Raw genomic sequence first — 23,160 nt, forward strand, 5'->3', positions numbered from 1 at the left:
TGAATTAACCTGTCCAGCATGCTTGTGCACATACAGACAGCTCCTCCTCTTGCAGGCAGTAAATATACTTCCTAAGGCCTCTGGTCTCGCCTCTGGCACAAGGATGCGCTGGGATGACCCCCGTGAACGGGGGTGCCCTACCCCACTGCTGCCGCCACTTCGGTGGAAGTGCAGTGATTGCTACTGCAGGGTGACAGCTTTACTCCAAGGCTTTTGGTTTTAAAATCTGTTTCCAAGCACCTTGCTTTAGACAGACAGCCTTTCTTTGTCAGACTGGCTGGGCAAAGAAGAGCATCTGAAAATTAGTCTGCTTCATGGAAAACTTCCCTTTGCTTTTTTTTTTTTTTAATTAAGAACAAGGTAGAATTTACTAGCATTTTCCCTTTCACTGATATCTCTGAATCATGTTCTGGTTCCTAGTATTTCACTCTCTGTAATCTTCTTGAGTGATTCTGGTTTCATCTTTGAAGTAATTTACTGAGCTTGTTTATCAAAAAGGCAATCAGACATGTTTCCTACAAGATGCCCTGAGAACTGCCACAGAGACCTGAATATTTCCTTTGATAGGTGGGCTCAGACACACACGCATATCTCCATGGCTAAACAGGTTGCCATGCATTAACTGAGCCATGGTAAATCACTCTCTCTGTAATCTTAACTCACAGCAAGTGCAAGGTAGGCACGTTAATGTAAACATAATGAAGGAATGTAACCTAGAGCATTTTACTGTACATCTGCCACCAGCTGAGAACATGCACAAACTCAATTACCGTAGCAGAGTGAATTGCCAAGCCACAGTAAATCAGTCATAAATCTGCATCCCTAGGTTAATTTAGTGTGACTTTTGCATCTAGACTCCAGCCTTCATATATATATTGCAGAAGCTGATTCCCTGTTGTTCTGCACTTGTACTGTCATTTATAGCAAAACAGAGTGTAAAGTGGGTGTACAGTGCTACAAATGCATAAACATTTTTCCTGATGTCTCTGCTTTTAGTCAGCCTACTCGTTAGATTTAGACTCTGTAGCCCATTTCCAAACTCAACAGTTTTGTTTTGGGTCAAACCCTTCCATTCTGTATCATTATCTGTACTATTCCCTGCTGGCGTGCCCAGCCCACAGCCCATAGGGAGGCAGAAGCGATAGTTCAGCTCTTTAATGTCAACTCCATGTGTTGTTGAATCATCTCATGCAATGGATTTAGTCCAGGCCAGACATGGGCACGTAAGTACGTTTTTAACCTACCAGCCTGAGCACATGACACCATATTTATGTCAGCTTCAGACCAGGCATTGGCTGTCCCCTGCTGTGAGCGAAGTCGTTCTCATGCCACTGTACTGCAAGTCTCTTTAAAGGAACCATAGCAGTCGCTTTGCAATCGTGCTGGGTTTTTCCAGCAAACGAGAAGAATTATGCCTGATCAAAGTCACTTTTGCTTTTGACTAAAGCTGTCCCAAAGGGAGGGAGGTATTCTGAAAGAGATGTACAGGCATATTTGTTTAGACTAGCGCTGACTCTCCCTTTCTTCACACAGACAAGCTCTCAACTCATAACCTGTCTCATTCCTTCATATTTTCAGCTCCTGGGTTTTCCTCTGTAGCCTTGTACATTTTCCAGCTTACGGTTTGACAGAGCTCTTTGAGCTTGTGCTCACGAGGTCTGCACAGAGATTTTCTTTGTTGCCGTTTGCTCCTGTGTTGCTGTTGTTATTTGGAGTCAAGATTAGATTTCTTGCTAATGTTAATTTTGGGTTTTCTTGCTTTTTCCCATGGTCTGAAAAGAAAATCCACTTCATGGCTGCATTATTAAATAAATATTAACAATGGTTATTATGAAATGTTGGATGCAGTTACAAAGCCTGAAGTTATGACCTGATTTTTCTCCCAAGTGAAGTTCGTAGCCCTTTACATCTGATCTGCACACCAGTGGTGTGTGGTAACCAGTAGTCGTTAAACCACAGATGAATACAGATAAGAAGCAGAGATCTCCGTGAGGACACTTGTCGTCTTCTGATTTTTTTTTTTTCCCCCACGTGCAGCAGTCGCTCTTAAAAGCCCACAATATCAGCCACTGATTTTGTCCCAGTGATGCTGAAGTCTGCTCTGTTCACGAGCAGAAAGAAATAGTGTAGCGTTTCACGTTGAGTAGGACATCTGCGTGTGCCAGGTTCATCAAGGTGGTGTCTGCCAGTGAGGAATCAGGCCCTGACCATGCCTCCATTAAGTCTTCTGCTGCTGTCCGTGTTACATGCAGTATGTCCTACAGGAAAAAGGATCTGGACAGTGCCTGGATCCTCTGCCCTCTGGCTTTACTGAGATCACAGGCACAGGTTTATATGGCTCCCTGGCCTCTGCTCGCTCAGAGCCTGGGGCCTGTTTATTTTGAAAAGCAGCGTGACTCGCTGTGGTCAGGAATCTGTCGTACCTTAAGATATTCCCTGTCCCACCTCTCTCTGTGGAACAGGCTCCAGGTGAAAAGGCGATGCGGCATCTGTCCCCGGCCCCAGGATGAGCTAGGCTGGTGACACTGGCCCAAAAGGGGCTAAAGGTGGCCATTCCAGCAGGGCTGGGCAGTGCAGCCCCCCTGGGGCATGCTGGGGAGAAGCTAAAGCAAGGAAGACACTGCTGAAACCGGTGTGCGTGAAGTGGTGGAGGGGAGGGGAAACAAGGCTTGTGGTGTGGTCACGGGGCTTGCTGGAGTGGGAAACCAGCATGTTGCTGAAGACTTCTGGTTTCATAGCTACATCTCACCACCGACTTCTGGGTTAGGCAGGAGACATGCAGACCCCTGCCCTCTTGGGCTTCTCAGTTAGAGCTGATGAATCTGTCATGTCTCAGGGCAGTGGGCCCGAGAGGCTGATTTACCTCATTTATCTATGTTGAGGAGACTCTCCAGTGAAGTGATAGCAGCTGAATTCCACAATCACCCTGTAGAGCCTATTTTAATCAGCTCTCTGTTTATTTGTGGCTTCTGTTTTGCTTTACTTTTATAAAAGTTGCTGCTAATGTACAACATGTCATGTTCCTGTTACATGTTACAAACTCCCCTAGCAGTGTGTTAATATCCCTGTACTGGTTTGGTTAAAAACAGGAGAGATGGCTTCGAACGTAGAGCAAGCATAAAACCTCTGCACTGTTTGCTTCCTTCCTTTCAGTAAGTCTGGCATAAAATCCTGCAGCTGAGATTTAAGTGATCTTTGCAGTCTCATCAAAGCTATGGATACGGTTGATTGCATGCAGCAGGGAAGCAATGCTAAGCTTGGTTAAATGTGCTCACTTGTTTTCATTATCCCACTTCTTTTCATGGGCCCAGCATGGCAGCTTGGGAATGCAGAATATCTTTCTTCATTTAAAGGGCCTGGGTTTTGCTTTGCTTCTTAAGTCTCTTTAAATGCATTTCTAGTTCTGTTAATTATTCATTATACCTTAATTATATTTAGTCCACCATCATCACTCTTTCTTTGGTGAAGAAAGTAGTTATTTATGAGTCAAAAGCTATTTATGAAGCAGACGGTCTGGTATCGTCAGAAAGACGGGAGTTGGGGGAGCGGTTTTAATTATTAAAAGAAGCTTTGATTAAAGAGAGTGAGCTAATTTAACAAGTGCAACTGGTTTTCTCCTTTTTTTGCTAGATGTGGAGAAGAAAGCACATCCATTAATCTGTCAGGCCTGACCTGAAACTATACGACTCACTCAAATGCCTCAGGAGATGGACAGATCAGTTCTGTTTTCTTTCTTTTGAATGGTGCGAACAGTGCTTGCTGGCAGTGGTTGCTGGGGTTGTTTTGTAGTCCATAGGCTCAGAAATAAAATTTGGCTGTAAGGGAGAACCTCATAGTAGCTGGCCTTTTATCCTGACAGGCTGGGGCCAGACACACTAAAAACAAGCTGGTGTGTGTCCTGTTGTTTCATCTTGGAATATCATTTATTCTGTTGTGTTGGGGGGTGTCATTTGAGCACCTAATTTTCCATCAGTCATGGTGCCATTGAGTGGGATCATACAGCAAGGAGAATTAAGCATCAGCTGAACTTAGTAGCTTTGGAGATTCTGGCTACTGTACAAGCTGAAGACTTCAGGGCAGGGATTATCTTTCTGTTCTGTGTTGGTTCAAAATTGAGTAGACCAAGACCTTTGATTCATGCCAAGGATCCAAAATGCCATTAAAATGAAATTTCAGTTTGTTAGTTCTTGGAGATAGATAGTATTCTATCATAGCAGTAGGAAGGATTTTTATTTTTTTTCTTTTTTTTTTTTTCTTTTTCTTCTTTTTTGTATAAAGAAAATAATCTTGGAGAGACCTATCCATGAACCCCAATTGTGTGGCAGCCTAAGCTGAGGTTTTACTGTTGTGCTGACTAAGCCTGACTGAGGTTCACATGCATCTGTTGGATTTGTTCTTGCATAAATACCAAGCATTTCAGCAGGCAGCTTGAGGAAACAGTGCAACAGTAAGGGCAACATAAACGTAAATATTCCTAAACAAAATAATGAAGTTCTCCAGCATAAAAGTCAAGTGAAATGCAGAAGGAAAAAAACTCCATGTGACTAGTTACTTAACCTTGGCATAAGCTACTGTGTTGGTTTTGGCTGCACTGCCAGCCCCATGCCATGTCTGCACCAAAACCTTTTATGCAAGACAAGTGATAGAGGTGGACAGCGGAAATACTCCCACCGATGTGAATTCTTACGTTAGGTTTACTCAGCCAAGTGAAGTCTGTAATTACTTTTTGGGGGCATATTAACTTCTGCATAAAAAACAGCATTAAAAATATTGTGCTTATACAAATTTTGCGTCATAGTGGTCTGACAGCTTCTATTTATTTTCTCCATGCAGAGACATTGAGAGTTTGTAGATCCCACACAACCATTTAGTGTTGCCAACCAACCTCATACAGGTTGGTGCTTATGTTTGACTCATATATATTTGCTTCCCTCAACTTTTACAGCTCAGGTAGACAAACAGTGTCCCAGTGAGAGAAGGGGCTTTCAATCCCCATCTTGAACCTGTACTGCTGTGGACCAGATGTGAGTAGTGCCAAAAAGTAAATGCAGGCAGCTGTTGTGATGCCAGAAGTACCAGCATGACTGCTCTTGGCTAGGTACTTGTTTTTCATCCCTTCCTCCTCCAAATCCTCCCCAGTCTGCTTCCGTCTAGAAGAGAAGAGAGACGGAGAAATTTAAGAACATTTTCTTTTCTGTCTGTGTCTTTCTGCGCCCTTTCTTTTCCATGTCTGATTCTCCTAACTTCAGTCTAGATGAAAGCTAGAATTCTTAAGGATAGACTGGGATAAGGGAGAAAAAGAAAAAATGCAACTAATCTGAAAAGCGAGTCAGAAAAAACACAAGGTCTCATCTGAGAGGCCATCTTTTCCTGTTACGTGTTTTTACAGTGTATAGCATAACAATAGGTCCCTAAAGTCTGACCCCTGACAGCTAAACATCCTTTGTGCTGCTTCTGGTAAAAAGAAAGAAAGAAGTATATAACATCACGGTAGCTTGTGCAAGTCTCTATTTAATTACAGTGCTGCATGAAGACATTTGTTGGTGTCACATGTACTTGTGATGGTTATTATACATTCTTGACTCTTCAGGGAGTCATGCTTTCACCGGAGATTTTCACCACAGAGGTAGTGGCTTTTTCTTCTGTTTTCCTTTTTATTTCAGCAGGATTTAATAAGCTGGTTAGACCTACTGTAATTAGCTTACTCTTCAATCAGGAAGATAAACAGTATCATGACTGTAGTGGGAGCAAGCAGGCAAGTGCCAAATACAGTGCAGGCAGAATTCACTAGCTTCTTAATTAAAACCCGTTCAGGGGATGCAGAGAGCCACACGGGCTTCAGCGAGCTGTGAATCACAGAGAAGAAAAGCAGGAACAGGAAGACTCAATAAGCAGAACTAAAGCTTCAATTACAAATAATGAATCACAGTTACAAATAATGAATCACAAAATAGGGACTATAGCAAGGGTCTTAAGTTCTTCTTCAGGAATGAAGACATGAAATCTTCTCACTAATATGTTTTAAAAAACATATCAGTACCCTTACCATCATCAGCATGTCCCGCCATCTGAAGTCCTTGGGAAAGCAGTATTTTTTCCAGAGTGGAAGTAACAGTGAGGACTATCTTTGCCAGACCCAGATCTGTGGGCAAGAGGCCTCAGAGTCCCGTATGATGCAACTGACTTCTCATAATTTTCAGAAGTTTCTACAAACACCTTCCATCACAACTATGGGCTGGTTGTCATTGTGCCAGGTGCTGTACAAACAGATTGCAAAGACTGTCCTCGCTCTTGGCATTTAGTTTATTCTTCGTAAAGCCAGAAGTGATGATATATTTTGGTCCTCTCTCGAAAAGAGTTATGAAGGCTTGACTCATGGGTGGAAAGTGCTTTAGTTGTCTTTAAGTCTAGATGGTTTATGGAAAGGAAAACCTGCTGCAGAGGAGGTGAACAGACATGGCATTACCACCTTTCCAAGGGCAGTGGGGATATAGATATTCCCACAAGATACCTTTGATCCTGGAGTGTTAGGAACGAGTGGCTTAAAATGTCACTGGGATGAATGGTGGGCTGCAGGTAATTTCTCCCAACAAATACTTAATCTCTAGGAAATGATACCTGGTTTTTTTGTTCCAAGTTAGCAAACGTACAAAGGACATAGGCCCTTTTTCAGCAGCTCTTTTCCTCCATGATGTTTTGGAAGAGTTTTTCATCTAGTAGTTCAGGTGAGTTGAGCTGTAAGGTTCTGCATCTAGATTCAGAAACAAAATTTTTGAACAAGGTACACAGTATTGAAGATGATGATTTTGTCCTGGGTTAATACCGAACACAAAATAAAATTATGGCACAAAATTAAGACATTATTCACATTCCGCTTATTTTGAGGGATCACACCAGGTTTTAGTACAGAGCAACTATCACCTATGGCAACTTCCAAATGCTTTAAAGGTTTTTTTTTTCTATATGCATATTATTTTCTACTTTGATTCAGCTCCCCACCTGTTAATTCATTAAGTCAAATGGCACCTTTCTGCTTTGCGGTTGTAAATATGTTAGAAAATTGCGCAGTAGCTTGTTACTGTTTTTCCACCAAAAAACCCCTCCTGACTTTACATTGTTCTTTGAGTCTTTTAATTAATACCAGTCTGAGTTGATTCCCATCACTGAGTGAACTTATTTGGTTAAAACTGGGAAAAAAAGAACAGATAACGTCTGCCTGAGGTCTCTTGAGTTAGTGTTTCCAATTTTCTGATTAAAAAAGGATCGGAAAGTTTCCTGTGCTTCTGTAAGAAGCGTTTTTTTCCCTTGCCTATAATCCTACTAATGTACAAGGTACAAAGGTTCCCTAGCTGTGCATTACATTGCTAAGACAGAAGAGTGACTGGCCCCATCTTACATGTTCATAACGTTTTGTTCTGTCAGCATTGTGTAACACCTGGTTCATGTATGTCAACAAAATATTGCTCTGATAAGCATGTACACTCCTGTTCAGTTAATACATAGGACCTACAGGAGGTAACTAGAACTTGGGAGCCTGCCTCTGCTTGTGGCTATTGTAATCATCTAGTTCTCCAGATCCCACATTAATTTCTAGCCAGACCTATTTCCGTGTCATTTTATTCATCTTACTATATTTTATTTACAAAGATATTACAAAATATATTGTGAACTGAGTACAACTGGTAAGTACAGTGTGGATTTGGCAATGCCAGAGACAGCATGGTGAAATTATGCTGTTATGGGTTTTCGATTGTTTCAATCCATGAAAGATAGATATCAGAGGGTAAGGGATGCTGGAAACATCCAGACCTTTCCAGAGTCCAACTTGGACACAGGAGCAGGTCCAGCTAGGGACTTTCTTGGGGGTTTATTCTGGCGTTTTGCAAAACACACAGTTTTATCTCATTTGCTGTTAATTTAAATTAGGCACAATGTTGTTCTGCACTCTCTCTATTGAGAGACATAGGCAAATTATATCTGAGGTGGTCCTTGGCTTCGTGGCGCCCTGAAGTTAGGTGAGAAGAACTGGACCTAACTTAGCTGACTTGTTCAAGTTCACATCTCAGACAGACATGGCTGCAGATGCCTCACCTGGCACGCTGTCTTCATGTTTCTGCATTCAGCACACTAACACTCCTCACCTAGTTTTGTAACTTCTTGTAAGAGACTGGAGATGAAATGCTGGTGGGCAGAAATTGCTGCTGGGCTGGCTGATGATAGATGATAGTTGGTGTCCTGTTTGATCTGAATGTATACCATGCAATGCAAGGTATCACTTCTTTAGTTTCTTTCCATCTATTTTTTTGGCTGGGGCTTCTGTTCAATTCATCCTATTTATTCATATTTACACTGATGTAGTGGTCCCACATGAGACTTACGCTCCCCTTCTTCTTTCTGTCTGTTGCTTGTAAGCCCACATTGTTACAGGGATTGGATTTGTAGGTAGCAGAACCTTCTTAGCCCACTTGGGGACCTCTTAAAGTTTTTTCTCAAGGCTTCAGCAGTTTAATAGTGGGTAAGTCAGCTCGAGGTGAAGGCAAAGCTATTGCATGGACTTTCCGCAAGCTCTGTCTGGCTCCTATTGCAAAGCGGAAAAGATGGTCTTGTCTTTGGTGAGAATTGTATCAATGACGTAACACGCAAGCCAGTAGCGGCAGTGACCTATCGCTACCTTCACATGGCTCTGTGACTGTCTGTGTTTAATGCACTCAAGGTTAGATGGCCACAGGCAAAAATCAAGTGAGTGTGTCTTGATTTTTGCTTCTGCTTTAAACACAGTGTGAGGGTAGCTCTGAAAAGTGCCCTTGGGATTGGTGTCCCAGAGTCCAAAGGTCACCTCAAGGGATGAGAGAACCTCCCACATGAAGGTCCTCGTTACATCCCCACTAAAAGGAGCATGGGCATGGCACTGTTGTAACACTGTAGGCCTCGTGCCCCATACAAGAGCTCGAGACCGCCTCATGGCTGCCCATTTGTGTGCGTGAATGGCATTGGTTTCTTTTTTCTCATTCTTAAAAATGTAGTTCCTGTTTTTACTTTTAACAGTGGAGTATCTTCATGAAAGCCTTGCGAAATTCGATGTTGAAAGTGGTGTAAATAATTGGGTTGACAGCACTGTTGACATATCCAAGCCACGTAAAGGCGCTGTACATTGCTGGGGGGATGTTGCAATCGCAGTGCATATTCAGGATGTGAGTGATGAAGAATGGGAGCCAGCAGATGATGAAAACACCTAAGGGGAAGGGAAAGAGACAGATTTTGATTGCTGAAAGCTGGACAAATTTAGAGACTATGAGAACAGTAAGGTTCTTTTGGGTATAAAGGAAAAATGTTTCCCTGAGGAATAAGCCTTCTGTTTGTCTGTTAAGTCTCATAGTCTATATTCCAAGTATCCAGGTACTAAAGAACTTCTTTGATGATGTAATTAGACCAGCTACATCAAAAAAATCAGGCCTTCAGAGGTGCCAGTTTTTTGCCGAGCTATGCTGCCTTTTGTGTTCTGGAAAGCCCACGAGCTAGCTCTCTTGCCCCTGCACCCAGCTGTCTTTTGGCAGTCCAAACACCCCACAGATGGACAGCTTTCTGAACCTTTTGTACAGCACTGCGAACTGTTCCTAGGTGGGAAGGAGGTAGCCTTCCTGTTGGCAGCCTCTTGCCTACTTGCCTACATATCCTCTAACATATCCAGTGAAATTATTTCTGGAGAGGCCTGGAAAAACCGTCTACACTGGACATTGAGACTGGCTAGCCTTATCCCAGGTAGCTATCGGTTTTCTGCAGAAACACAAGAGGAAGCCAATGTGCACTCTCACCAAGTACAATGGCTAGCATCTGAGTGGCTTTCTTTTCCTTCTGTTGTGACAGTTTCCTCCTGCTCACAGTCTTGAGGGAGGTCCTTGTCTTGCCATTGGGCATAGACTGGATCTCAAAGACCTTGGCTGTGTGGGGTGTTTCTTTGGCATGCCCATTCTTCTCTACTTTCCCAGGGCTATCCAAGGGTGCCTGCAGGGTTGAGTTGGTGCCCTGATTAGAAGCAACTGGCACAACCAGCTGATGGTTACTTGGTGCTGCTGGTTTGATGGTGGTTTTCTCAGCGGGACTGGTACTGGACACCATCTCCATTTCCATCTCTTCTATGTGACTCTCTGCCTCCTGGACAAGAATCAAATGTCCACAACATAAAGACAGATAAATATACAGAGAGGAGCAATGAACATTCCTTACAGAGTGAAGCTGGATGATGTTGGAGAACAATCAATCCCTCTTCTCCCTCCCTACATTTTTGGTAGATGCTTGGAGAAAGGGCTGTAAAGTGTTTACAGATAAGAATACTTTTGGGTACATGGGATTGACAGAACTGCAGTGAATGACTCTCCTTTTTTGCGCTAAGAAATGGGAGAGATGCTGTCTCCACTCCCCATAGATTTTATTTAGGTTTTCAGAATATAAATAAATCAAAACAAAATCAACAATCAAAACACAAGAAAGCCAATGCAGTCCAAGACTTAAAATAAATAACAGAGAGGAGAAGAAAATCAAAGACACAAAATGTTAAACTGCCATGGCTTTTATAGTTAGTTGATCTTTAGGCGAGCTTAGTCTGGCTTTTTGAGCTCTATGATCTTAAACCCCCTGCTTCACTCTAAGGAATGGGAAGAATATTTAAATTCTGAGATTGAATGATAACCTTTGTGCTTAGTTTATTTTTCTCCCACCCTACATAAATTCATTTTGCATCCTGAGAGGAGAGAAGGGGAAAGCTAAATGCTCTGAAAAGCTACCACTTCTCTTTAACACTCACCACTTTGCGCTTATTAACTTGGAAACTCCCATTGGACTTCACAATAACTGTGCAGAGCTTGACGTCTTCTGGATGAGTGCATTTGTCCTAAGGGGCAAGCACCAGCTCAGAGGTTACACAAGCAGATAGTAATTGGGAAGGGAAGCTGGTAAGGGAGGCACGTGGAAATACAAACACAGGGCATAAAGCAGAAACTAATCGGTGCAACTAAGGTGCTAAGAATGATGGAAAACTACTCTGAAGAAACAGTAATGGAGGCAAGTATCCCTAAGTGCTTTTCAGCAAAGGAAGGAAATCACAAAGATCTGCTTATGTTTCGGCCTATTCCCATCTTGCTGCCTCCTTTGCTTGACATGACAGTGGCCTCTGAGGCAATGCAGTTTGGGGGTAGTTCCTCTGGGGCCGTACATTCCTATTGGTTGTTTTGTGTGTGCTGCAAGTGTAGAGTTTTGACAAGCAGTCTCACACTTAACACGCTCAGGTGGACTCCACTTATGTGCATATCTCATGCTTTGAGAGGCTGTTTTTGCTACAGAGGTATCATTACCAGTGATGTAGTTTGCACCCCAGCCATGCAAACAATTTCCATTGAACTTCTTCAACACAACAGCAGGACTGACTCAAAACATAGTATAGCCTGTAGTCTTGGGTACCCAAACTCAGCAGAGCCAAAGGAAATGCAGTCTGGTTAATGAAGCAGCTCCTAATGCAGGTGATGAAACATCCCCTGAGATCCAGGGAGGCCTGTGAAGCACCAGCCAGTGACCTGATAATCCACAGTGTACAACTGGGACTCCAGAATGGCACAGGACACAGCATTCACCTTTGTGATGCACTGTTTCACCTAGTCCAGCCAGTATCATTTGGGGAAAGGAGAAAGTGCTTTGGGAAATGAAGTGGAGCAGGAAGGGGAAAGGATGGAGACTGCTGAGAGCAGGACAGAGGTCTAGTTACCTTCAGCGGGGCTTGTGTGTCTGAGTCCAGGCCGTGGCTGCTGCGCTTGGTGTTGACGCGCTTCCTGCGCTTCCGGAGCACTATGTAAATCTGCACATACACCAGCAGGGTGACAATGAAGGGAACGTAGAAGGAGACGATAGAGGAATACACAACAAAGGCAGGATTGGCAATGATGCACTCATTCTCATCTGGAAGACAAAAAGTTTCAGGCTTGTTGTCCCTGCTGCTAGGAGCTAGCACCGGCTTCCCCTTCTCTCTCCCTCTTTCAGAAGGCACAGAGATACTTAGAGAGTGAGGGGTTCGGGGTCTAGGGAGGACCACCATGTCAGCTGGAAGTGGTACCAGAACAGCAAACTCCCCTTGGGTCACAGGGAGTCACATACGGACCCAAAGTCCCTGGCTACCACTTGCCTTATAACTAAAAGCGTGCTGATCCCATGCTGTATACAATCCAGTCCTCCTGTGAAACTGATGGCTGAACAGCCAGTTCTTTTCTCTCCTGTCTCAGTGAAGCTATTTGTCCCATGACTTTCCTTTTCACATGTTTCAGTATAAGAGGGATTTTGCTTTTGTAGTGGAAGATGTTCATGTAACATTGATGAGTGTTGTGTGAACTTCTCTATAACCTCAGTCCTGATGTGTCTAAAACACTGGTTTGGAACCGAAGAGATGAAACAGATCCAGAAGAAGCTGACAGAAATAGCTGGGGATGACACCACGAGAGGACACCTGAAACAGGGACGGATACCTCCCAATAAACCTGAAACCCGATCCCCACATTTATTCCTGACTTGTAACAGAAGGCTACCTGGGGACCCAGTAAAGCCAGGAAGATGCCAATAGCCAGCTACAGGTGGCGTAACACTCACCTGTGTTGTTGAGGCCAAAGAGGAGTGGGCAGGAGATGGCAAATGAAAGCACCCAAACCACAGCAATCATGACCGTGACCCTGCGCTTCGAGCTGTAGCGGGTATTATATAGCATTGGCATTGCTACTGCTGTGTACCTGCAGTGTGAAGATACAAACCCAGTCTATTGTTATTCTGCCAGTCCTGACAAACTTTGTGGGAAATTGCACCTAGTTACTGTGTCTGAAAGCCTGGCCAAGCAAGAGAATATAGGGCAAGTAAAGTTTCACAAATCTCCAAGATGTCTGCAATCCGTGTTTTGGAAGGCACGAGGCTGGGGTCAGCTTAGCGTAGCATTTTTCTTCTGCTCTCTGAGCTACTGCCTTCCCACCGATGTCTGCTCCATCATGCAAGTATATAAACAGAAGGACTGAACTGATGGGGACATATACAGATTATTCCATTTACATTCTCAAGACCAGTGTTTCTATGTCTGCTTCTGGCAGAATCCCTGCTCAGACCTCATTTAGGTCCTCTAAATTGCTCTTCAAAAGACATCAACAGCACTAGCTCTCACCATTCTCAAGTCTCTGAGTCACAGGTAAAATTAGACCAAATAAAGAAGGCTGTGACTTGCTACCGTGGATTTGGCACAACTTGCTGCCATGGAGCCCTCACCTGTCAATGCTGATGGCACAGAGGTTGAGGATACTGGCGGTACACATCATAACATCAAGGGTTACAAAGATATCACAGTGGATCCGACTAAACCTCCACTCACCAACCACCTGCAAAGACAGAGAATAAGGTCAGTAAAAGAATTCACTGAGGATATGCTATTGAGCAGGCCTAAAGGGAGAATTCTGCACAAAGATATAGACGCTTGCTGGTAGCTGGAGTTCTGCTGGTTCAGGAGGATTCAAAATTTTGTCTACAGAAGTTCCAGCTGGAATCAGGTCACATGCAATCAGTCACATGCTGTGTCAAGTAGGATTGTTTGCCACTGAATACCTTTGAGGACTTTGTCCTGTCTAGTCTAAAGGTCTCAAATGATGGCATGGCCACAAAGGAAGTACTCTGCTCCATCCAAACCATTCTTTAGAGCATTCCTCTGAGGGCTGGTGCGATTTTGTCCTTCCTAATTCCATCCTGTTACTCTGTATTGAGTTGAGCAGCCTAAAGAGCAAACACACACCTGGGCTCATATTCCAATGACATAAGGGAGTGCAAGTCTCCTCAGTGAACTATGCAGGAGCTTAAACAGGTCTCTGAAGCATTGCAAAGAAGTATTTGGAAGGAAATACAATAATTTTGTACCCCGAGCACCTCTACTTGTACTTGCAGCTTTTTATTAGACACTTTTTTGCAATTATACCTAGCAAAGATCAGCAGTAGAGAAGCAGGAGCTTTCCTTCATTTCTTAGTTTAAAAAATCGGGGTAGAAATTCCCCACTTTTGGGGTTTTTTTTTTTTGTGTGTGAACGAAGTGAATTTAATTCAGAGTGAAAATTCTTTGACACACTACATGTTGTGTTAAAGACAAAGAACTAATGATAACACTTCCAGTTACCAGTAGCCTTTTTCTCTTCACTTACCTTGCTATTGAAACTGAACTTTGCCAATTAAGTTTAATAGCAATTATTAGGACTGCTGTATTTGACATGTGATGAAAAAAATATATTTCCCTCTAATAAAAATAGAGTCCTACTGCATTTGAAAATAGAATGAATAAGATATCTATTCTTCAGTTATTTCTGCTCTGATATACATAACCATAGGCAGCAAAAAGAAGGAAGAAAGAATGACTGCATTGAAGCCTGAGTGACAGATGAATACTCAGTGATTAAAAAAGCACTTAAAAGACAGCTACATCAGTAACTTTGATGAGAATTTGCCTAAAGGCAAAGGTTTCCAGCCAGATAGAAGCCTCTGCAAAATCAGTTTCCTGAACGCATGGTTTCGAGTTTATGGGACGTGCTGTAAACTGCAGCAGTTCTTTCTTCTGGTGCTTTCATTTATGTAGGAGAAACCTCAGAATTTTGGAGGTAGAAGATTTGTTTGCATTGAGGCTCATTTTTAAAAGGATTTGCTTTTGACATCCATTTTTGTCCGAGCTTGTGATACAAAGCCTGAAAAAAATGAAGATATTTACAGAACAAAGGGCTCTGGCCAGTTTTGATTTCAGATTGCAGACCCAGAGAGGGACCACAGTGCATGTAACTCACATCGGTCCAATGGCTCCTTCTCTGTCAGCAAGTATTTGTCATGTTTTTTTGTTGCTTCGAGCTAGCAGTAGGTTTAGAAGAGTGTGGATAAGAGCAGAAAGGGCAAAAGTAAATTAAACAAAAAGAAAAAATTATTGCTGACATGTAGAGTGCTGATTGTCCTACTTGGTAGACTAAGGAAGCTGAGGTTCCTGACCAACTCCATGCACACATTCCCCCAGAACGGGGAAAGCATCTTACACCATTGTGTTTTATTCTTCCACATTAAAATAAGAAGTGTCTGAGAGAGTCTTATAGCTGGGCCTAAGAGAGCAAGAGCTTCTCACAGCATAAGCCTCTGCTTAAAGTGGGTTGTCGCAAAAAAGGAATGTAATAGAAAAGCGTAACTGGTCCCCGAGGCATTGACTACAATCACAACCAGCCTGTGGTCATGTTAATAAGCTTTAGCAGATGCATGATGCTTTACACTTTTAAAGTGCCATGAAAACAATAATTAACTAGAGTGATAATTAGTATTGTGGTTTCTCGACAGTCTATGTCATGTCAGTGGGTTTGTTTTCCTTTGCATTAATGCTTAATGGGCTAATTGATTATGGCTTCTTCCCCTGCTCTCCTCTCCATTTTATAATATTCTCTCATAAACTAGCACCTGAAAATTAATTGTAAACTCAATATAGTTTCAGACTCATGCTTTCTCATCACCGTTCACTCTCTCTTGGTTGTGATTGCCGCTGGCATGCCAGCTCTCAGCTGACTGAAGAACACGAGCATCCCAGCGAAGGGGGTCAAGAGAGAGGGGCTGTGTATCTTCTCTTATTCTTTCATCTAGAGATGCATTTCATTCTTCCAGGCTATTTACTGTTGCAAGAGTCATTTGCCATCTAATAAACAGGTGGCAGTCTTGGGAGTATTTCACGTTCACAAACCACAGTGCCACTCAAATATGGCTTTGTACGCAGAAGCGCAGAGCTCTTTAGTACAAATGTGATGTGCTAACGGCAGCAATGTGAAAAGTAACTCACTTGTGATTCTATTTCTCTCATATATTGTGACATAAAAGCTCCAGATTTGCATACTACTTCTACAATTGCCTGTTCTTCTTACTACTGTAGTCCTTCAGAAATAGGGCTTTGATTACTATTTGATGCCATTTATTAGTGTGACACCCATGATGTTGTTGCAGACTCATCCTTGTGCTTGGGAATGAACAGTTCATCTATGCAGTTTTGAAAACAAAATTGGAGTCCTTTCACTCTTGACCCCTCTATTTAAAGGCCACATTTTCAATGCAATTCAGTTGTAATTTAGCCCTCTGAACAGCAGTGTATTTTCAAGTCAGCCTGTCATCTGCTATCGTGTCCATTTCCTGGAAAAATCTGACCAACTGTTAAGAAATTAAAAACACATTTGTTTTGGGAAATTCAGGAGGTCTTGAAATAGCTGATGTCCCTGCTGCTAAACTTCCATCTCTCTAACCATTCACCAGAAACATTCAGTACTGCAAAAGAAACCTGGGTCACCTACCTCCAGATAGACCACCCAAGGCATGACCAGAGTTGCTACCAAGAGATCTGCCACTGCCAAACTCACGATCAGGTAATTAGTGGTAGTCTGAAGGGCTTTTTCCCTGGACACAGCCATACACACCAGCACATTGCCAAAAACAATGACAAAGATGAGGAGGGTGAGCAGCATGGCATAGTAGTTATACTGAGGCTTCTGGTCTGCACTGGACTCGTTGAGTGGCTTGCTCCAGTTCCTGTCACCGATGTCACCGTTGTACCAAGAGAGGTTTAGGGGATCCATGGATGTAAAAGTGCCAGGTTCCAGCTCCACCCTGACACAAAGATGTTGAAAAGACAGTCAAAGGCCAACATGTAAAATAAAAATAAAACAATTACAGATGTGCTACCTCACTCTTTGGATTCTCTGGAGCCTGTTCCCCTTACCCTGAATTTCTGTGTGCAAATGGTTGACTGACTGGAAATGCGATGAAGACCCAGATTGGAGGCTGAATTGATCGTCAGATACCTAGGCAGGGATTCAAGAAGTTCATTTCTATGTCCAGTTCATCGCCCAGATTTCTGTGGCCAGGGATATTAGTTACTCTGCGTTACAGCCGATTCAGGCAGAGTGCCTGGGATTTTTGTGTTGGCTCCCCTGACATTCCCTAACCACTAACTGCTCCGTGTTAGGTGCGCGCAGTTCAGGGCAGATGTGCCATGACCCACTGTGTTTATTTTTCATGTGATTCATGGGGCTTTGGGCTGTGGGTTTTTTTCTTTTTCTTTGCTTTTCCTTATTTTTTTCCTCCAGTGGGGAAACAAATAAATAAATAAACCTGTGAACTGAATTGTAATGATAATGAAACTTGGCAGTGGCAGTTTTGAAGTCAGGGCTGGACTGCGCCTGCCTTCTGCCATTCCCCCGGTGAGGTTGCACTGCAAAGGGGAAAATGGTGGGAGCATGACCAGGTGCCATCCCACAGCGCAGTCTCTGCAGCTCCTAGCGCTGGGAAGACAGGTCTCCTTGGAAATCTGTGGCATCACGGCAAACTATCATTTCTTCCCTGGCCAATGGCCACGTGCTGTGCACTCTTTCAAAGGTAACATTTAAACAAATCATGGCTTTTGCTGTAGAGTTCCCTAGAACATATTTGGGGTTTTGTGTTTGTTTTATGCAAGCATAGCAAAGGCAACTGCAAATGCCTCCTAGTCTTTTGGACTTCTTCTGTCTCTCAGGGCTGCCTCTGTGCTCTGCTTCCTTAGCTGGGCCATTTTTGGCACACAGTAAGGAGGTTGTCACCGAGAGGCCTTCCTTTGGTTTCCACTGGCTATGGATCAGGTCCCAGGCTTACAAGCATTTTTTATGGATGAAGAGTAAGAAGAATGAAAATTAACAGAACAGAGAAGAGGAAACAATATTCTGAAGAAATGGTGTTGTCTGGATATAGAGGTTTGGGAGTTATCAGCTGCAAATGCAGACAGCAAAAAGCTACTCTCTCTTGAGGAAGATATATAAACAAAGCTAAGTGTGGGATGTGGTGTGTGAAGGGAAGGTCATGGTTTCTGGTCTGACGATACACTACAGTAGAATTGATAGCTCTTAGGCCATATTTCTGTATGGTGCAGGCTAGTGAAGGTGCATGAATGTCCATGAGGCTATATGGATTTTATGCCAGCAGTTGATGCAAAGCAGTGATATCGGGACTGTGCATACCCCTAGATTGTTGGCATCCAACTGCACATATGTCCACATTGTAAGAAACTGGCTAAAAGTTAAGCTACATCATGCAGACAGACCTTGGCAGCAGGTGTCTGTGTTGGGGTCTTTGGTGCCAGCATATGAAAAACAGAAATTCCACATTTGCAGTGAGACTGCAGTGTATTTGGCCACTGGCTCTGGCATACTGGAAAGACTTTTTCCTGGCTGTGTTGTGAGGTTCTTTTGGCTCTCATTTAGGTGGGCTCACTTAAGATGTCCCAGGGCAGGATCTGTGCAGTGGGTGATTGTGATGGTTGGCACCATCTTCTGGGTATTTCCACACCATGTCTGGGTCCTGCTGGAGTTTCTACAGACTTAGAAAAAGAAGGGATTTCCACGCAATGTGTGTTTGCTGAAGCAGTACGGGCTAAAACATGGGTATTGCCTCAGTCTGCAAATCATCCCAGTCCTCTGCATAACTGAGCCAGTAGTACAGGCAGAACTGGACATGCTCAGATCTGGCTGATGTGCACCTGAGTCTGCCTTTCAGAGAGCCACAAAGGCCACAAGGAGAGGAACACTGAGCTGAATTTCACTGTATGAGCTAATAGGTTCCCTGAGCTCACCAGAAGCACTAATGCCACATGCTCCAGGGACAAGCAAGTGGAGCAGTCTGATCGTAATAACACGGCTCTGGTGTACAGCAGAGGCAGACAAATGCTAACATCAAGTCATAGCTGTACCATTGACCAAGGTGAAACACAGCTCTGTCCCATTTGTTGAAACAGAGCTTCTTTGTCAACTGGTAAATTAGTACAGTGAGGCCAGCAAAAATAGAGTTGTCATACCTGAACTGCCACCCACAGCTGCAGCGGGTCTCTGGAATGGCATTAATCCACTTTGATCATTTCAGCCCCTTGCCAGGTTTGCTTGTGTGTTTAAAAGCAAAGCATCGAGGTCTGTACCTGGGTCCGAAGTAGTCACTACATCAAGAAATGGTGACATGTCAGAGACCATGATCAAAGACTAAAGGCAAGATGTGTTTAAAAGCAACTGGAGATTTTGGCTACTTTGGTTTGGGCGTTCCTGGTTTGAGAGATCTTGAAGGGACCTCATTCACTGCTCAGCACTTCCTAAAATCAAGTATTCTATGATTCTCAAGGTGTATCTCCACAAAGACCACTGTGATTTGAAGATCTGGCCATGTTCTCAGACATCCCAAAACAGGCCATTTAATTTTCTTAATAAAAGACAAAGTGAATTCAATTTATTAAACCATGTAAGTGATCAAAATAGCAAAACATTTGCAAATATCAAATTCACCTGGGAACAATGGTTTCTTTATGTTTCACTGAGCTTTTGTGTGCTTTTCTCATTCAAAGAACAATTTGTATAATAATCCTTGGAAATGTGTTGCATGTGGGTCCTTAATAGCTGATAATTCAAAAAGTGTCTGTCTGACAGTGCTATCAGCGGCACTTGATAGCTCTACAAATGTCTTCTTAGAAACTGTCAAAGTGTCAGAAATTAATTAAATGTTAGCTTATGTGACTCAGAGTGAAGGGGAAAAATCAATGCTAAATGCAGCAACAGTTTTTTCTTTTCTCCTGTTGCCCTTTGATAATGCAAAACTATCTAGAGAAGGCAGAAACATGCATAAAATGCAGGATGAGAAAAAGCAGGAACATAGAAAAGTATCTTAAAAGTATAAAAGAAGTGGAATGATTTGATATGTGCAGGATCAGCCCCTTGGTCCTACCTGGCTCGTGAGCTCTGACTGCAGTTCAGAAAACAGAATTGTGCTTCATGGAGGAAAGGCCAGAGATGAGGGTGAGTTATGTGCACAGTAATTCTAGCCCTGCTCGTTTTACGGGCCGTTGCAACTCAGCGGCAGATTTGGAGGAACCATACGCAGCTAATCTCTCATGTCCATCTATTGGGCATTTACTTGATGGGGGTTAGGGAGGATATAGAAGGCCCTGGATAAAGTGAGCAAATATTCTCTTCCATTTCCCTCTGCAGCTTCTGCAAGATTTTTTTTTTTTTTTTTCCTTTCAGTAGAACTTTTTTTACAGCAATAACACCTGTCTTTTCATGCAGCTGGTCATCATGTGGAAAGTTAAAAGATTATGTTTGAATGTTGTACAAATGAAAAGGTCTGGTGTTTCTATTGTAAAAATAAAGTTTTAATTTGGGAAAATGAAACACGAAAAAAGTTCCAAATGTTTTGTATGAAATAGGGAAACTAAAACAGTGTAATTTGTCATCATGCAATTAAAGGGTCTATCTAGTATATATCCATATGGTACAAAACTACAATTACACAGACAGCTCTGTTACTTCCTAAATTTTGAGAGATTGGGATTTCAGCCCTAAAAATAATCTTAATTTCTCCAGACACAGAACTGGCATCATTTGGAAGCATTATTGTGGCCATTACAGTGTCTTGTAAGTCTTTCAGTACTGCTTTAAGGAGCACTTTTTCTTTTACTGTTGACAGTTTCTCAGTAGAGAAGCAGCACTTTAAAAAGCTGACTAGAAAAGAGAGTGCTTTTTACTGCGTTTGTCCAGGCACCTGCATTTTCACATGGAGGCAGAGGGAAGGGATCACAAATACAGAGAAAAGGTAGTACAAATGGCACCTCGCCATGCACTGTCCTTGTGGGACCTTGCCGAGTTTCAGTTTCCCTGTACACCACCACCAGAGGCAAAGAGAGTCTCAGTTTTAGCTGAGACTTTGGATGCAGTGTGGGTAGAGTCCTGAAATGGAACAAATTCCTTTGTGACTTAACTGCAGTAAAGCCACTTTAATTCCCATACAGAGTCCGCACTGATTTTTGGTATGGCTGAGCTAATCCAGATATGGATTTACTGAGAGGTCAAGGGCAGGACAGAGCAGCAAGGTTGCAGCCTTGTGTTTGCTGCCAGCAGCGCAGCATGCCTGCACCGCACAGAGCATCTCTGCGGCTTTCCCCTTGCGTTGAGCCCGGCGTACACCCGGGCGTGTGCTAATCCCCTCTACATTAACTTCCTCGAGTGTGCCTGTTCAAACGTAGCCTAACTGGGAAGTAGTTTGCCATCCGAGGAAAACAGCCTCTCTCAACAAGTTCCCATGCTTTCCAGATGTCTTTCAGCAACTGGTGGAAATCCGCTGTCTGGCTGCTACTCCCTGCTGGAAACGACAGGGACAAGGGAGCCAGGACAGAGGCTGTAAATGCAGAGCCAGAGCTTTTCTCTCCTTTGTAGTTAACTCCCTGTTCTTCTCAGAGAGAAAACTGAAAAATATGTTGGTTTGCAATGCTGGCATTTCTCCTTAGCTCCTCGTGATTGATCATCTAATTACCTTTGTGACAAACTAGCACGACATCTCCCTGGCAAATGTGCAATGTTCACAACCGGCAGCAACAAAACCATTTATCTTTCTTGCAAGATCTGAAACATGAAATGTGTATTAAGCAGAGAAGCAGAGTTTGCTCTATCATATAGAGATAGATGCACCAGACACCTCACTGGGAATCAGGGGGTAAAAGGCTCCAGCAGAAACTCATACCTACAGCTTGCTTGCATTCAGGTAGTATCCTGGGTCTATCCTCTGCTCTTCTTAGTTCTGCGCTAGGGCAGAGATGCCCTGATTCAGTGCAAACCTCTTTTTTTCTCTCAGAAATAGCAAAGGTGTAACGCTCTTTTTGGTCTTTACTCTGCTTGCAAACACCCTCAGGTGTAAAATATTCACGGGCTTGATTCTGAGCTAGCATCAGTGTCCAGCAGACACCATGATGCATATCATTGCAGCATCTGGGTTCTATTTGGTAAAGATTTGTGGCCTTTGGAGCTAATCTGGGTTTGGCTGCCAAAACATGGAGTCAGCCTTTGCTTCTTCATAAAACAGTATGAAATTCCCTAAGGCTTTGCCCCAGACATAATGCATTCGAGATGAAGTTTGGAGCTCAGCCTGGAGCAGGCTGGTAGAGGTAGGAGCAGGGTTGAGGGATGCAGCTGCAGGAGCTGCGCCCTGCTCCCTGCCGCGATGCCTGAGCAACGGCTGAGCGGCACCACCCCGGACTGGCAGCGCGCAGTGGGGGCTGCAGGCAGCTGGCAGCACCGATGCGATCTGGGGAGGTGGTTGGTTCAGCATGCTTTCGAGGGGCAAGCTTCCCCATGAACTCCAGACACAGTCACGCTGCTCAGCTTGGGACTCCTGGTTGCCGCAGCGCCTCAGTGACTGAACTCTATGTAGACCTCATAGGAAAACAACCACAAAAGCCATCAGCAACGATATCCTGATGGCAGATGTTTCCACAGCAGCCTCAGAACGGTCTCTACCTCCCTTTCCCAAGGTATTTCTTGCATGCAGTTCTTGCCAGATTGCCTATTTCCCTCTGGTTGCTGCTACCCAGACGTACCCATCAGGTTACTGAAAGTCTAGCCTAGGACTATGTGAGGAAGGTGTTTAGAGACAGATTTGCTCCAAAGGCATTTCTGTTTCACAGAAATCAATGTCTAAGTGAAATTTGCACAGTACAGTGCCTCCCTGAATATTGTCATTTTCCTCTGAAATTTTGGAACCAATGGGCCACAGGAAAGCTGTCAAACTGACATCCTTTCTGTCCTGAAGATGCTTCTTGATGCTGTTTACTGGGCTCCACTGAGATTGCGACTGAAGCATTCCAATCAAGGGAAATAACATATTCTTTTGGAGTAGGGAGGTGGTGGGAGAGAAAGAGAAGGGGCGCGTGTGTTTGAGGAGCTGGGTTTTTTTCCCTGTTCAGGAACACTGTGCAAAGGAAAGCAGCTTCTGAGGTAGTTTCGCTATTTCTTGCATGTAAGCCTAGAACTGATAATCCATGTGGTGAATTCCTGGTCACGGTTCACTGGAGAGCCAGGAAGGTGTGTAACAGCTAGCAGCGAGTAAGAATCTCTTCCCGCACAGTTCAATGCAGGGGACAGTGTCTGCAGACATTGAAAAGGAGGATGAAAGGTCAGGAATTAGGAAAATATTGTAAATTCTGTCTTGACCTGAGAACCATAGTACCCACTGCTGCTGCTAATGCTGATGAAAAATCACGGCCACCTGCCTTGGCGTCTGACGCTCCAGGATCAGCCGGTACACTGAACACAAGCTAAG

At 43.5% G+C, this 23,160-nt stretch overlaps 1 protein-coding gene across 2 annotated transcripts; it reads right to left on the reverse strand.

The window, feature by feature from the left end:
* Window positions 1–9,038: 9,038 nt before the first annotated feature.
* On the reverse strand, window positions 9,039–16,655 carry DRD2 (dopamine receptor D2). Of its 2 annotated transcripts, XM_009479614.2 has the most exons (7): window positions 16,356–16,655; window positions 13,285–13,394; window positions 12,628–12,764; window positions 11,756–11,946; window positions 10,802–10,888; window positions 9,813–10,152; window positions 9,039–9,232 (listed from the first exon to the last, which is right to left on the reverse strand). In XM_009479614.2, exons 1-7 carry the CDS (start codon window positions 16,635–16,637, stop codon window positions 9,039–9,041), a joined length of 1,341 nt encoding a protein of 446 aa, XP_009477889.1. In that variant the 5' UTR covers window positions 16,638–16,655. The 2 variants fall into 2 exon arrangements, with proteins under 2 accessions (XP_009477889.1, XP_009477896.1); XM_009479621.1 differs by lacking the exon at window positions 10,802–10,888 and having other exon boundaries at window positions 16,356–16,637.
* Window positions 16,656–23,160: the final 6,505 nt, after the last annotated feature.

The sequence above is a fragment of the Pelecanus crispus genome, chromosome 19 (genome assembly GCF_030463565.1).
Source record: "Pelecanus crispus isolate bPelCri1 chromosome 19, bPelCri1.pri, whole genome shotgun sequence".
In the NCBI taxonomy this organism is placed as follows: Eukaryota; Metazoa; Chordata; class Aves; order Pelecaniformes; family Pelecanidae; genus Pelecanus; species Pelecanus crispus.